Genomic DNA, 14,657 nt, shown 5'->3' with positions numbered 1-14,657 from the left:
AAATCAGTTAAGTTTTGATGTAAAAATAAATGTAGTCAAAATGAACACGGATATTCAGTGTTTGAAATCAACGGACGCAGTTAAGCTACTGGCATTTATACTTTCAAACAGGAACGAGTAACATTTTCAATGATTTACAATTCATAATTACTCTCTACTGACGGTCGCGTGCATTTATACAACCTTGCAATGAACCCGAGGCCATTCATAAAACAGAAGTCACTTCCCCATGTAATTCTCCTACACTGTCGTTGCAGAACCCATGCATGCATTATGACGTTTATGGCTGCCCTCTCACAGTCGACGCTGTGTTTCATACGTCACAGTTAGCTAGAAGAATCCTTAACGACCTCGAAGCTACGATGTGGCAACTGAATCAAACACAACCGGACTTGCTAGTTGCCTGCAGGTCAAATGTCGCCAAGATATTTACTAAATAGCACAGTCAGTCAACGAAACATTCGACAGGGAAACCGAAAGCACAGCGGGCCACCTGCCCTTACGACAAGTGCGCTAAATATTCATTATTATTCAACGTTAAATATCGTTACGATTAACGAAAAATAAATATTATAACTGGGAGTAGCTGGTGGACACACGAGTTTTAGAGTGTCTATGTCTAATCCTCTGTCGATTTTACTGTGATTTTCCGTACTTATTTTCCAAGTCAGTTGTAATTATTGGTCGTAGTTGACATCAGAGCTTCGGAGGAACCTGCTGCCTTCATCGTATAATGAGGATGGAAAAAGTATTTTGCTCCGAAATCCACAGGCCCACAACCTAGATTTGTGTAACTTGTTTCATTTTACCATCGACTTCTTCGATCCCTGTGTCATCGGACAGTACTAGGGCGAACGGTGACTAGAACAGTCACCTGCGAGGTTCAACTTTCATTAACAAAGGCCCGTACGCCCTCTACGGCCCGATCACTTGATTGATAGCAAATGCTTCAAAAAGAGATCGACTCTGTAACAGCTACTACAGTTTTCAACGCATCTGGCTTCGATGTGAATGAGAAATTATTTCTTAATTAGAGGACTGGCATGTCTATTTCCATGCGACCGACGATCGGAGAGAAACTAGACAGAAAATCTATAGTACGTATAAAAATGTTAAATAATTTCCGGTATAAATTATTGTTAGCGTGGAACAGGCATTGCATCTGGCTTTTAGTCTGCGGTGCTACAGTGCGACCGTTGCCAAACAAATAATGGTCTTTCGCGGTGGTGAAAATTATTATTCCCTTCCTGGTTTTGGTTTCGCGTATTCTTATCGGTATATGTCAACGTTTCGGTGAAATATTTTCAGCCCTGAAGATGGAAACATTATGTTGCTCCGAAACGTTCGTTAGTAACTACAAACGAGTACTCGAGGAAGAAAATTAAATTATGATTTCCGCATGAGCATAAACGTAATTCACGTTTAGTTAGAAATTGTATTACTAGTTTCTCGAAATACAATTCTGCGTGCGTAAGTGGCATACGCCCTTGTCTACTGAAGTCGCTGTGCCACTGCGCGGGGTAGGCTTTAGATAAGCCAAGGTTCCTGCAGTTCACGACATCTACGTAGACGCGTGTTAACAGTCGAATGGGGGCGACATACAGAAATCGCTTCAGTCAAGAGCAGCACTTATAAGTGTTCCATCACTCTCTATTCTCATAGAATGCGATAAGCTTCAAATGCTTCAATGTTTAAATTCACGAAACATCGCCCAGTTTCATATATTTAAACAAAGGGTTCTGAAAAATATATTCAAAATACCGTAATGTCAACACGCTGAAAATCAGCCCACTTCAAATGAAACAAAACCCACACCCCTTATTTGAAATGGTGTGTTGGTCTCTGAAGCGAACTCCGAAAAGTAACAATTCCACCAGTTTTAAGCCAAATCCAAATAAATTATACAACAGTGTAAATTAAAAAAACAAAAACAAAAAAAAAAAACAATGATTAGCCTGCGCAATTTTCTCTTTTAAAGTTTAATGAATGTTGAGTTTATGAATAAATACGTGAATAAAAAAATTACACAAATAATTAGTAACGTCATTTATGTTAAAACAGCTTACGTACTCATTACCAAAAAATGTTTGAAAGTTCAAAACTACCGACATTCACGTTCAGAAAAACAAAGCTTCATCCGGGCACACTTTACTTGAATAATAAAGGATGAGTACTGAAAAACGCGAATGTACCATCATGGTACCCTTATTTCCTGTTGAGATATAAAGACACAAATACAAATCTATAAATTGTAAAAAAGTTAAGGAAAAAAGTTACCCTCGTGGACCTATTGAATCATAAAACATTTAACCCTGACCAAGATCACATGTAAAGTAATATACTCTCATCTATTCTATGTTGGGACCTGAGCCACGCCTTGCGTAACCACGGACAGGATACGTCCCTTCGTAGGACAGACCATCGCTCAGTGAGTACTACTGGGGCCACACCTGCACTATTACATCAGTGACTGGCAACCGATATGCCTCCATAATGTTCCAGGTGTGCCGCAGACTACACGCTACAGTCAGAAAAAGGCAGTGTCTTATCCTTTCGTAATTTATATACTCAAACACACTGGTTCATCATCGGTAGTTTTATTCGGAATATGTTATGTTTTCATACGTCTGGATTATCATAGGGCAAGAATTTATATGTACAAATATATTTATGGTCATTTGTAGTTCTGTACCCCCTTTCAAGAGAGTAAAGAAAATTATGGTGTGCCGTCTTGTGTCTTTGGCAACTTAAAGGCGTGCCACGAGTGAAAAAAAAAATTCGGAACACCGTTCCAAGTTATGAACTGCAGGTAACCATGTCTTAGGCGTTTGTGTCTTTCTGAGACATGCAATATAAAACTTTATGTCCCGGGATCCTGAACATCTTACTACATCCCACGTTTTCTTGTATTTATCGTTGATATCTTACGTCAGGCAGTGAATTCGGGCATCTTATTTCCAAGTTAAAAATTTAAATTCAAGGCGGGTGATGGAGGAACGGTGTTCTTCCGAAACATAAATATCGACCTACAATTCCAAACGACGTTACTATCCCGGATTACTAAAATCAAAATTCTCATCGCCGTGAACACCTGAACTCTCAAAGTTTAAAGTTTTCGGTCGCGTCGCGAAACCTTCAGGAGGGTCACTGTTGGCTGTACCTTGACACATGATGGTGACTAGATGTAAGACGCTGACTGTGAGGTATCGTCCATTACGTCCCCCGGCGTGGCGTCTGCCGCTCGCCATAGCAGCACTACACCCTCACACCACCACAGAACATAGCCTCTACACCTCACAAGCGTCAACGGCCTACTGACTACTGTATCACGCACGTCGTCCGACCGCCAGCGGGCTGCCTGCGCGCGCACCTACTCAGCTCCACCCCCTAACATTACCATCACACAGTGAACTTACCACATGAGGACGAATGCATGGATAAAAGAATACATACAAAACGGGAATGCAAGGGAGAAACAACAAATGCATACAGATGTTTAGTAACGTTAAAGCGGTACTAAAACCTCATATACAATTCAAACGCCTAACTTGTTATAAAACTGCGCTGATCTCTGGGACGGAATTCGAATCTGGGACCCATGTAATACGGAGGTGCTAAAGTTATACGTAATGGTTCGAGAGAATCGAGAGGTGGTTTCGAGAATCACGAGGAAGGCGATTTCAGAAGCTCAAGGAACAAATTTTAGTGCTGAACGCGGTTAGGCTCAGAACTTTTACCTACATATCTCCATACTGTCTCTGTAATAATCATAAATTAGACACTGGTCGTAATTTTGCGATTTATTTACAATTTCTTCAAACCATATTTTGGTACTTCTCAGGTAAAATGATACGATATGTCTATTCATCATAGTCGCATGCGTGTAATTTTACCTTCACTCCCTTCTGGCTCATCTAAGGAGTTTTAAGACGCCTAAAAATATAAATTGAGATCACTCTAACAGAGGCTGAGGACAAAATTGCGTAAGGAGAGAGCCTACTTTAAAGGATAATATTAAAATGTATCCAAATGAAATTCTGTGTTTATGGGTGTGTGTGTGGGGGGGAGGGGTTGAGGTGACTCAGGACAGAGACCAGTGGCCGGCTATTGTCAAAACTGCAATGAACTTTCTGATAGCAAATAAGTGCGGATAATTTCTTGACGACCTCAGCAACCGGTTTTACTCTTACAAGGAAGATATTGCCATTAGTCGCCGACTTATTACGAAGTTACTAAAGCAACCCTACATCCTCATGTTGTGCTCCGCGGCCCATAAAATTCTCTGAAACGGTTCACTGGACCAGAAAAATCTTCTTCGCATCAAACACTTCGACTGTTTCCGTTCCTAAGCTGCTTCTGTTCATCGAGTTTGCTATTTTTTACTTTTATCAAAATAGCTCCACATTACAGTCAGACTTATTCTTTGATTTCAAGACACAGAATAAGTTTCTGACATAACATAACAACGAGGGAGGGAAATGAATTCATGCAGCCTGGTACATTTATGCCATACCTTGACGCTTACAAGGGCCGGATAAAAAATTACAAGATGACGGACTCCGATATGAATGTGCTGTCCTAATTAGCTCATTTAGAGAAAATAATCTGTTGATAGTTCCGTATCATTTATAATTTTCCGTAAAATTTTACCTGTGGCTGGAAACTACGCAAACTGTAGGAGATATTAGCCATTTGAAGCCGAAGATCATCTAAATAACATTTAAGCATTCAGTCCGTACCGCGAAGAAAACACCACACTTCACCATTACAAAGATCAAATGGTTAACGCTGTTTAAGGAAATAGCCCCTTTTTACACTGAGAATCATACGAAACCATTAATAAAATTTGTGGGCAAAACAAATATTTAGCAAGAGTACGAAAAGAAAAGTAGCATTATACATATATAGGCAAAAATATCAAGAGACGCCACTTAAATGCATCTGTCTCTTGGGATGCTGCTCTTTTCAGGATCGTAGAAACTAACCAACGATACCGAGGAACTTACTTCCTCCATCATCAGGATGTTGCTAGATCACAGAAGACAGCCGTGAGAACCTCAGATCTCAAGAAGCTGTAAAATTTGCAATTTTCATATAATAGTTACAAAAAAAAAGTTCTGGAAAGAATTTATGACGCAATCTACCCAAGCGCTGGAAGACTGAGGGTGTGATAAAGTACCAGTTGGCGAGACCTGGCGGATAAATGGTAAAAGACACGGACATACAGAATTTCATTTATATAGGCTACTTATTTATGAAGCACTTAGCGACGTTCTCAACATCGCAAGTGTGTACGTTCGAATTATAAGATATTTAATGAATATTGAATTAGTAACCAAGTGAAAGATTGTAGTCCTGGCCTACTATCTCGCCTGCAGAAACTGCGGAAAAAACCACAAAGTCAAGACAGTCAGTCTCCGGGCCGAGATTTGAACTCACGGCCTTCCAAATGCAAATGAGTGCCAAACACGGGGTCATGGCGTACTGTTTTTCGGAGAAATGTCTGTCTCTCTGTAATTTTATTAAATAAAATCCCACGTGCTTTCCAGTGCCAAAAGTGCGATACGTAAGCCCACTTCGAGACATCCTTGTAGTGCGATGTCCGTGTCCCTGTTGTTTGCATCAAACAAATTACAGCTGACGAAAAACTGGTTGTCCCATATCGCGCTCAGTAAACGATACCATTAAAAACGAATAGAAAAGAACGCATTTTGACAGAATCATAAATAAAGAGAATGTTTACCCAAACCCGCGATTAATTTTCATGATAAATTAAAAATCTGTCACCATGACACGTGATAAATAGCGAGTTCGAACATCCAGCAGTTCGTAAGGAAGAAAAGCGCTCTGATACAGTCAGTACCCTCGACCCCCCCCCCCCTCAGGGCCCGCTGAAAAAGCGTCCTCTCACTGATCCTTCATGAAGCCAGTGTTCTTCCTTGCTTCAAGCCTTCATTTCACTGCAAGATTTCAATTATTCAATGTTGTAAACTGTTACTTTTTATATTTATTTACGATGGCTGTTCTAAAATGAGGTACAGAGACTGTCCTTTTCGGCTACGTCACCAGCTTTCAGGTAAAAGGAAAACAAACGCACGTATTATGCAAACCAATAACATTATCGACACAGGGACAGCGAGGTACGAAGTATGAAGCGAACTGATGTGTTGTGGGGACACTAACCGGCCCTTCCGCCTAAGTCAACGCCTGCAACAATCCAGCTGAAACTTGGTTAAGATGGCTGTCTTATGAGATGCTAAGTCGTGCTGAGATCTGATGAATTACCCAAGAGAATAAGCGAAGAAACTGATAAAGTTACAAAAACCCAGCCATGATTAACGAAATTCGAAGGAGTGACCTTCTGATTCCTGAGCAAATTTCAGACTCATAAAACGCTATTTCCATCAACGGCCTGTCAACACAGCACTTTATGTTTCCCCCATGCGTTCTACAAATCCTGCCCACCTAATCCATTATTTAATTACCGCAAAAGTCTTCTTGTTAGATGAATATCGAATGTTCTAGACGGCCAGAACTCACGAAACACTGTCACAGCTTTGTTTTACTGGGAACAAAGCAGAGACCATTTGACGGTACTTACCAAGGCTTAATCCAATACACCGTTTACAAGGGCCATTAACGACTAATACAATCCCAATTCCAACAGAGGAATTAGCAATTCAAGGACTATTCAAAATTAATTGATTCCAGCATTGCCTCCTCAAACTTGCGGTTTAAAACACGAATTCCAGCCTCCGTTTACATAAACTAGCATATGGCGCTGACTCGTGGCAACCTCTCAAATGATACAAATGGATGCAGTGCGTACTTAGAACACAGGCGGCCATGGAATGCAAATGAATGTTCCTTTTTCCATATCCCCGGATAAAAGGCAGGCGGAATCTTCATAACGGCAGATATGTAACAGGTGTGTGGAAAGTTTAGCCGACGCAAGAGATGAAATTCCCCTCTGAAGAATCGTTCAGCTGTTTCCATCACTGGGAAGGGCTGTCTTGCGCTGTGTGATACCGGGCATAAGTTTATGTCACCGATAAATTCAAACGTGATATGTTAGTTGAGATTAAGGATTGCGTTTTAAAATTTTGACGCCTGAAACAGCGTCATATAAGGACGGTTGGTTTAAGATTCGTTTTGTATAGACGGGTAAGATTAGGTTGGATTACTTCACATAGCATGAGCTTCGATTAAATTTGGGCACGATTTCCTATAATTCGCTCCCTTGTTTCAGACTTATGCCGCTCTGCCACTGTGTCAACGATGCTTTCGATTAAGATTCCAAAAACCCCAATTTCCGCGTAAATGTCGATAGGCAAATTTGAGGTTTATCTGGAATTTTAAAAATAGATTCCGCCAGGTCACCATTCTGATAAATATTATATTTAGATAATCAGTACATCACCAGAAATATTAAAAATATCGAAAATTTTTTAGAATACAATGTTTAAAACGACACACCGAGCATCAGCAAGCAGATGGAAAATAAATTGTAAACACAATTTCTGTGAGAGATATATTCCCATTCTCTCTCTGGGCTCAAGGAATGCTTTATAGTAGTTTCATCTGATAAAAACTACTTAGATTTACTGGTTTCAAAGTATCGAAATGTAAAAAGGATTTGTGTGAGTGTAAAATTGTCAAGTGTCAGAAACCTAACCTAACCAGGCCGGTCCAAAAACAATACGAAACCATAGCAACAGGCTTTAAGCATGGGGGGTTGGTTGGCTTGTATCAGATGTTGGAACGTTTCGGTCTGTTTTTGTAAAGTGTACGCTGCAGTTCGCAGCCATAAAACTCTGTCATAGAGAGGGCTGTGTGTCCCAAAAAGACGGTCAGTCGATATAGCAAGCCATGAATAAGAAAACAGGAAGGTTCTTCCCTCAGGATAACAAGCTGACTACATCCCAGGAACAGTTAACTTGAGTCTCGGGCTTCCAAACCCCTGAAACAGTTAATTTGAAGTGTACAAAAGTCCAACTTAATCTAATCCAAACACTCATTCGTGAGTATAGTTTCAAATATAATTTCATATGTTTCTAAATAATTTGGTCAACTATATGTATGTATTTTAGGCGGTCATCATCTTGTAGTTTTACTTTATGGAAAAAAATCATCAACAAAATTTGCATTTGTATTACCACACAAAATTTCATTACTCTGTCCAAAATATCTCTTGTGTAGCCACTAACTCCGTAGTTCAGACGGCAGCCATTATGATTTATATATGATGATATGAAGTGAGAAAATTCAAATGTGGAGCTGCTTCTAAAGGCAAAGCATACCAAGTATGGTGAAAATCGGTAAACTGGATCTAATTTCATTTACGGGAAGAGACACCAGGCATGTGGACACACAAGTTTCTCTCGTCACTGAAAAATGGGAAAGGCCTTTTTTTTTAAAATTTAGACAGAAACAAACGCTCGTCATAAAGAGGTCATCATTTACATTTCAAAATTTCTTGATTAAACCTGTGATTATAAATAATAGTGTTAGCTAATTTGAATATTAAACTCCGAATTATCAACTCCTTGAAGAGTCCTTCTTGAGATACCAACATTTCGCAATATACTGTTTTTCTACCTTGGGGAGTTATTAACCCGTCCAATCCATATGCTGGAGAACCTCCCCTTATCGGCTGTTTGCGAATGCTTTTATTAAAACATATCCTAAAATGAATTTATAGAACCAATACTTAAGCATCTAATAAAGCCGATTATGTGTAATTTGTATTCCATTCTTTTTGTTCCCAATACCAGATAATCGGTCCATAATCACTAGGGTACCTACACGGCACCTACTGATAGTAGCACGACCTATTACCATCTTGCGTCTCGCGTTTTATAAAGGGACGTTTTGGAATCATTCCAATGCGAATTAGCATTAATGAGAAAACTTCGTCGGTATCTAATTTCATACGAGCACAAGGAAACGAAAAGGGTACGATCCTTCGTATGGGATTACGTCTGTCTGCTGCTTCTGTTACGTCATTTGGGAGACTTTTATGACATGCGGCTGATGGCTAAAGCACAGCATTTCCTGAGCGAAAGACCGGGCTAACTCCACGTTGATTTCCGGTCACTTCTAAGTCGTCCTTACATTCCGAAAACCCATTGGTGCTTTAAACGTCTAACCCGTTCATCCGTGCGTGAAATTGATAAGACCTGATCGTAAATCAGTGGAGAGAGACTTCGAAATCTGACGGGGTCCCTACGTGAGTAATTCCCTTGTAGAAACGGAAAGTTTAACTCTGCTCATTCCGGTGATTGCCGGCGATAAAGATCTTGACCAAATTCACGCCCTCCTACACATTCTCCTGGTATCTAATGAATAGTAAACTACCTTCTACGTCTTGGTCTTCCATGTGGCCGCTTGCCTTCAGGATTTCTGTCCACATTCTGCATTGATTACGTGTTTCCATCGTCAGAACTAATCTTGAACTTTTTAAATGATATATAAAACACGTCCCTCGACATGTAATGCCCTCCGCTTCGAAAATGCTCAAGGTCCGATGCTTTCCTCAGTAACTTCATATAGAACTTTCAGATCAGACACTTCCAGCGCGGTAAACTATAAAACATACTTCTAGGTATCGCATATTCGAAGTAACAGAAAGACTTCTAAAAATGTAATTGAGTCTGCAACACTTCTGAGGGGGCGCGGGGCATTCATGTCAAGTTCTTTGGACGTGGAGACAAATGACAAACGTGACAATCACCAAGGGTTTTCAAATGCACCGTATTTGACTTTAGTCTGGGTTTGTACTGACCACAGAATAAAAACTCAATGACTTCTGGGATGTTGAGCCGTGCAATCTTACAGACGTTTACCAAAGTTTCAGAATTAATTGGGCCCGTATTTCCCTGATGATGGCAACAGCAAACATCCCTGAAACGTCGATAAACGTCTGTAAGATTGCACCGCGCAACAACCCATGATGCATCCATCTGAATATTCGCCACCTTTGGAACCTGAAATCTCACTCTCTTGGATGCTGCAGTGAAACACATCATTGAAGTCACGTGTCAGTATTTCAAGCGATATCTCATACCTCAATAATTTGGGATAGAGTGTCTCCAAGAAATCTCATTCTGCGGCTTGAACAGTAGGCGGCCACAAGCGGAGTCGAAGAAAACACCGCGAGTGGAGTGTAGGTGACTGGCGGGGTTGCTCCAGGGGAGACAGAGGCTTACACATGCAAATCGCATAGAGCTTTACTTAGCGCCGCCACCAAATTGGAGATCTCGGGGTAATTCTCCCTCGGGAATCTCCTGAGTAATGGTACCTACAAAAAGAATGCAGGGGACGGGGCGGGAGGAGATGACGAACTTGATTTAGTACGCGTCTATACACGTATAACGAGCAAGCGAGCTCAAAGTACCTAAATAAGGAAGCAGGTACACAGAATCAGGGGTGTACACAACACTACTGTAACCCTGGCGGGAATATATTGTGTCCTTCGGGGATGTGATGGTTCCCTGGACAATAAAGGCAACGAAACAGGACAGAGAACTGTTCGTTTCTTCCTTTCCCGTTCGCCGAGAATGTTGTTAATCGTTAATGGACAATCACGAAAAACGTAAGATCAATTTCCTCTCACATGTAGACCAACATACTTTCTTGACACATGCGTACAAGAAACCACATGACACATGAAAAGACATAGTTGTGGATGGAAGGTTAATGTTAAATGGAACTTAAAAAATACGGGATGGAAAGATATAAAATTGATTCTTGTGGCTGGTCCAAATGCGGAAAGTTTAACACGGCAAGAAAGCTTCCATGAAAAGGAAAAAAAGGAGACTTTTTTTTAGAAACTTGAGCAACTTTGAAGATGTAATGTGCTAGCCAGTGTGTGTGTGTGTGTACTAACGCGCACATCTGTCTGCGCAGTGGCCTGTACGCTGTGCACCGTCTCATTAATACCCAGAAGCACGAATACTTTATATAATTATGTAGACACAGTACACGGTAGGATCATTTGAAAGTGTGACGTGAACAACATTTCAAAGCTCGCACGCCACGTGACGGGTGGTTGGTTCATCGTGGAAACAAGCGAACTTACAATTAACTTACTCGAGTTCGTCCTGTTCTTCTGTCAAAATCGTTTCGCTGGAGTTCCATCAAGCCACCGTTTCGTGATGCCAAGCGTGTTTTGTCATGCGACATCTTTATGCCAAAATTACTTTGTGTTTACGTATAATTTGTCTTATTAACAGCAAGCATAAATCACACAAAAGTGTAATCGAAAAATATTGGCACGAAGAGACGCCTTGAAACACAATAACAGGGCAACAACATAAACGATTTTATACAAATAGTACGTGAGAATACAAATTGGATTCAACCGGCTCTGGATAATGACCAATGGCAGGCTCTTGCGGACACGATAATAAAACCTAGGGTTCCATAAATACGGGGAACGTGTTGACCAGATAAGTCACTGTTAGCTTCTTATTCTAATCATGTGTACTAACTGCCTTGCTAAAAAGCCTTGATGATTTATTTATCTACTGTCTGTTTCACAGACATTGTACTGACTTACCAACTGACATGGTGTCTGACAAACCAGACAGCCAAGTGAAATATATCACTGAAAAAAAGGCTGTGTTAGTGTATGAGAAGTTTAAATGCAGACTGAGAAAACAAATTGGTTTAACTAGATTCTGAAATACTAAGATAACTGACTAACAGACAGACAAAGAGAAACCGAATTTACTGACTGAATAAGAAAGTATCACCGACTACAAATGACCAACTTTGTAACCGAACAGCATATTTGCGTGTCCAGGTAGATTTTAAGTGTCCTGATAAATCCATTCCGTCTCCAAGGCATCGGCCATCTTGTGAGCTGGTACATTCATAAAATGTCACCGCGGGTAGCCAAATGAGAATCTGCACGTTGGGTGTTCCTGTGCATGACCCAGAACACAGTCAATATGCAAACTGACTGCAGATACAAAATTCATTAACGCCTCCCGCCTCTGACATTCGTGTGTCTGTAGTGCTGTGATCGATTCCTGCTACCGAATATATTTATACACAGTGTATTCTACAAATGTATGAAGACAGATAAATGGAAAATATGTTGATGCGTCATTAGACAAACATTACTAAATAACACTGTCATTCTCTGTTTCTGAATATACCAAAATTAATACCTTGAGGGTGGGGTAGTATCATATTTTAAATTTTTGAGCCCTGAAGATGGAAACAATATGCTGCTCCGAAATACTGGTGTATATCTATAAGTTGACGCAGCATTACAACCGCCGAACACCAACATCGATGCCTTTATCACCGTGATAACCTCAATTTTTCGAATACATTGGTTAAACGTAATAATTTTTTTATTGTTGGTCGACGGAAATGGAATTTTCTGGAAAGAAGGTACACAAAGGGGAAAGGGAAAGGAACACATGAGGAGAGAAAATTATAATATGTGCGGAAAATTAAAGAAATGAGTAAAATATAAAATAAATGTGCGTAAAGGATGACGCAGGGTAATTTAAATCAGAGCTCGTTGAATGTGAACGAACTTTCTTGCACTACTTCAAACATATTAAAGTTGTCCTAAATTCGCCCGGAGGCATAACTCGCGATCACAAAGCCACGTCCCTTTGCCAGTCAACCAGCAAATATATTCATTAGTCTTCTGAGGCCTGTCACCGTTTCTGTAATCCTCGCATCAAAATTTACTTAGCTCCAGCAAACAAACGCATCCGAGAGAACAGTACAATAAAAAAAGTCCAGTCCGTGCAATGGACAACCTCCGTCCTCCGTCAGAGTTGTGAAAAATGGCGAGTAGAGTTAATTCCTTTCGGGTGGAAGTGAGAGTAATGAATTTCTCATTTCCCTCTCTTTGATTCGAGGAGAGGCACCACCGACTGGGTTTGCTTTGCATGGAGGATTGTATCAATATTCACGGGCAGCAACAAGGCAGCGCGTCTTCCTACACTGGGATGCACATTAAACCAACTATATTGTGTACATCCAGTGGCGTGCAGTCTGCGAATACAGCCGGACAGTGGCGTGTCGTTTACACTCACTCCGTTTAAATAAAATAACCCCTTCTTTATAATGCCACAGTAACTAAACTGGTCAATACATTTATCGTCTTTTGTGAAATACAAATGTCCATGACCGTATCCACAAAACTCCAAAGCCGATTCTATCTCCAGCCACACCTTAATTCTTTAAGATCTAATTTAATATTATCTTCCTATTCTTCCCTGGGTCTCCCGGTGGTCTCTTTGCTTCAGTTTTTTCAACCAATTTTTGTTTGCATTTCTCGTATCCCCATGCGTGCTACATGGCCGTCATCTCATCTTCCTAGAATACGTAACTCTTTAAGAAATTAAAATTCTTCCTGCCATTATTTTTACGTCCAAATATTTTCCTGTCACAGTGTTCTTTTTTAAGAACCACATTCGGGGTTCGTCCTTTGGAGCGAGACACGAAGTTCCAGACTCTCACAAATAAGAGGGTAAACTATGGTTTTGTATATTTAACCTTTAAGCTTCTGGACAGACGAGAAAAATAAAAGAAATGTCTTAAAGTGAACGGTACCGCTCTTTACATGAATTTTAAATTAACACGTCTTAAATTCAGTGGCGTGTAGCAAAAACCGTATAAAATCGAATATAGGAAACACGGCAAACCAACCCTACATTGTATTCAGCACAGTGGCGTGAAGACCAATGTGCCTGGACCATGAAATTTTGTACTGTAATACCAAAACTCTTATGCCTTGGCCACACAGTGTTTTATTTTTCGGTTGAGACGAGCCTTTACCTGTGAAAATTATTGGCTAACAATTCTTTTTTCCAAAGGTGAAACGAGGTTGGCTAACGAAAACCTACAGATTCGGTGAAAAACCTATCCCAGTGCCATTTTAATCACCACAAACTCCACGTAGACCGAAGCAAAGCCTCCGAACGTACGCGGTGAGAAGCCGACGGCTAACCGCCTGAGCTATGATACGACGGAAATATGCTTCATATACACTTCTTGCTATAAGAAAACAAGCCAGTTTTGTGTAAATTTTGTAAGTATGCATATCGAAGGCTTGTTATGCATGGCAGACACACAGAAAATATAAGCCAGAGTTAGTTCGCTTCTGAATCAACAATAAAATTCATATTAAACGAGTCTAATATCGTTTCGCTCAGTGGCGTGCAGTGCAGATTCGTAGCAGTTGTAGCGGTTGACACGAGGGAATAAGTAGAGACCGCACGCCACTGAATCTACAGTTGAATTCATATTAAGCCGGCTTTCATGTTGAACGCAACTGACAGAAGATTACTCAGTGTCATGTACACAGACTGAAAGCCGACCTTATGTCTGACAGTGGCGTGTAAGAAGTCGTAAGAAATGGGTTGTAATTCACCGATTTAAAATCTGATACATATTATACGAACCGAGAGATACCAGCTTTAGACTCGTGGCTGGGGAGTCTACATCAAACACGAAGCGCATGCATGTTTAAAGAATATCACAAGGAATTTTGACATAAATGAGGTAGTGGGATTAAATCAAGGAACAATACCATCCATCTCGCGTGTTACGTAACAACAAACAAAGAAGCTTCAAATATAACAGGCCGTCGTATTACTCTTAACCGGGATTGAATGTCGTGGCGG

At 40.5% G+C, this 14,657-nt stretch overlaps 1 protein-coding gene across 6 annotated transcripts in view; it reads right to left on the bottom strand.

Annotated features, from left to right (window-relative positions):
• Positions 1-14,657, bottom strand: part of LOC110838284 (lachesin-like) — a 310,561-nt gene that overhangs the window by 210,980 nt on the left and 84,924 nt on the right. For 4 of the 6 annotated variants that reach the window (XR_002546044.2, XR_015533562.1, XM_022081338.2 and 1 more), the window contains exon 1: positions 3,161-3,302. The exons of 1 other annotated variant lie outside the window; for it this stretch is intronic. Coding sequence is in view for 2 of the 5 variants with exons in the window: in XM_022081338.2 (XP_021937030.1) it covers positions 3,161-3,248 (88 nt within the window). In the remaining 3 variants the exon portion in view is untranslated. Of the gene's footprint in view, positions 1-3,160; positions 3,303-14,657 lie in introns of those variants that run through there. One more of the 6 variants, XM_022081339.2, reaches the window with a different exon arrangement.

This window comes from Zootermopsis nevadensis, unplaced genomic scaffold, assembly GCF_977971745.1.
Source record: "Zootermopsis nevadensis isolate Lab colony 2312 unplaced genomic scaffold, Znev_1.0 Znev_ptg000003l, whole genome shotgun sequence".
Classification (NCBI taxonomy): Eukaryota; Metazoa; Arthropoda; class Insecta; order Blattodea; family Termopsidae; genus Zootermopsis; species Zootermopsis nevadensis.
This window is presented reverse-complemented; position numbering and strand designations above follow the sequence as displayed.